Source organism: Chelmon rostratus, chromosome 19, assembly GCF_017976325.1.
Source record: "Chelmon rostratus isolate fCheRos1 chromosome 19, fCheRos1.pri, whole genome shotgun sequence".
Lineage (NCBI taxonomy): Eukaryota > Metazoa > Chordata > Actinopteri > Chaetodontiformes > Chaetodontidae > Chelmon > Chelmon rostratus.
The window spans coordinates 5946070-5947513 of record NC_055676.1 but is presented as its reverse complement, the minus strand read 5'-3'; the positions used below and the strand labels follow the sequence as shown (position 1 = coordinate 5947513).

Sequence of the window (1444 nt, the reverse complement as noted above, 5' to 3'; positions counted from 1 at the left end):
ACAAGTGAAAACTCATCCAGTATGGGCGTAATTTTCATCCTGATGTGAAGCAATGATGTGATGAAATTTGTTGTTACTTCAAATGACACAACATAGATTTATTTTATGTTGATTTGGCTTCAACAAATATTTGAATTTGTTCTCTTGAATCTTAATTTGAATCTTAATTATATATCTTTGCTTGTTGGTTAAATTTAGCATAAAATATAATTAGAAAACTTCCTGATCAAACGGGAAAATTCTGGTGACATCTGCTCTCCAGAGTAACAGCTCCACCCAGTGGAGAGTTGTGGTAACGACTGGAAAGTTCCTGAAGATTCTGGAGCTCCTCCTGTCAGAATATAAAAGCTGGGCCAGTCCCACTGCTGAGACAGAAAACAACACAGAACAGACACTTCAACAGTGTTTCATCTCACAACAAGAGGACTCGACACTGAACAGGGTGAAGATGCTGTGCTCTCATGGATTCCAGTCTGCCTTCAGTCCATTCATGGACGTCTACTGGCCTGTACGCAGTCTGTGGCCAGAGGTCAAACCTCTGCTCCACCAGCAGCATCTGCTGCAGAGAAACCTGCAGGAGTTCCGCAGCAGTCTGGAGCTGATGGACAAACTGGAGACGCCCGGCCCGGCCGTACGACCGCTCTCCTACCAGCTGGAGAAACAGGGAGAGCCCTTTGGCCTGACCCTGGACGCTGCAGGCTTTTCCCCAGAAGAGCTGTCTGTCAGGCAGGTGGGCAGGAAGCTGAGAGTCAGCGGGAAGACGGAGAAGAAGCAGGAGGACGAGAAAGGCTTCTGCTCTTACAAACGGCAGGAGTTCAGACGGGAGTTTGAGCTCCCCGAATGGCTGAACCCTGAGGACGTCGCCTGCTACCTGGCTCCAGACGGGAAGCTCCACATCCAGGAGGCCAAAGCTCCGCCTGCTGAGGAGGCAGACAGAGAGCTGACTGTCGAGAGGAGCTCGGAGGACAAAACACAGCAGCAGAGTGTGTGTTCACAGACAGAAGACAGCAGCACACAGGACACACCTGAAAACATGGACTCATCTTCATCTTCTAACCATGTAGCTTAAATATGTGTTTCATATAAGTGTTAAATGATGATCAAATGAACGTTTGTACACGAGCGGATGACTATAATCACTACATTTATTAAAAGCCTTATTATTAGCCCTGTCTTTTCTTTTGGCATTTTCATTATTATTTTAAATCACATTTGAAGCACATTTAATTCAGTATGGTATATGGGATCTTTGTCAGTGGATCTCCATTAAGAACCCATCACAAGATGATGATATCTTTATCTTGCAATGATAATTATGAGAATAGTGAAACAAATTGATTTGAGGTCACAGTACAAGTGAAGTAAAAGTGAAATTTTCTTCCGCTTGGCTTTGGACATTTCCCCTCTCTTTATTGCTTAGTGCATCACCACATTGCAGACTGTC

At 44.8% G+C, this 1444-nt stretch overlaps 1 protein-coding gene across 1 annotated transcript; it reads left to right on the top strand.

Moving 5' to 3' along the window:
- Positions 1 to 390: 390 nt before the first annotated feature.
- On the top strand, positions 391 to 1121 carry LOC121623291 (heat shock protein 30-like). The gene has a single exon (XM_041960533.1). It carries the CDS (start codon positions 449 to 451, stop codon positions 1067 to 1069), a length of 621 nt encoding a protein of 206 aa, XP_041816467.1. The 5' UTR covers positions 391 to 448; the 3' UTR covers positions 1070 to 1121.
- The last annotated feature ends 323 nt before the right edge of the window (positions 1122 to 1444 follow it).

Excerpts from the sequence above, each read along its gene's own strand:
- LOC121623291 (XM_041960533.1), top strand. The coding sequence starts at position 449 with ATGCTGTGCTCTCATGGATTCCAGTCTGCCTTCAGTCCATTCATGGAC.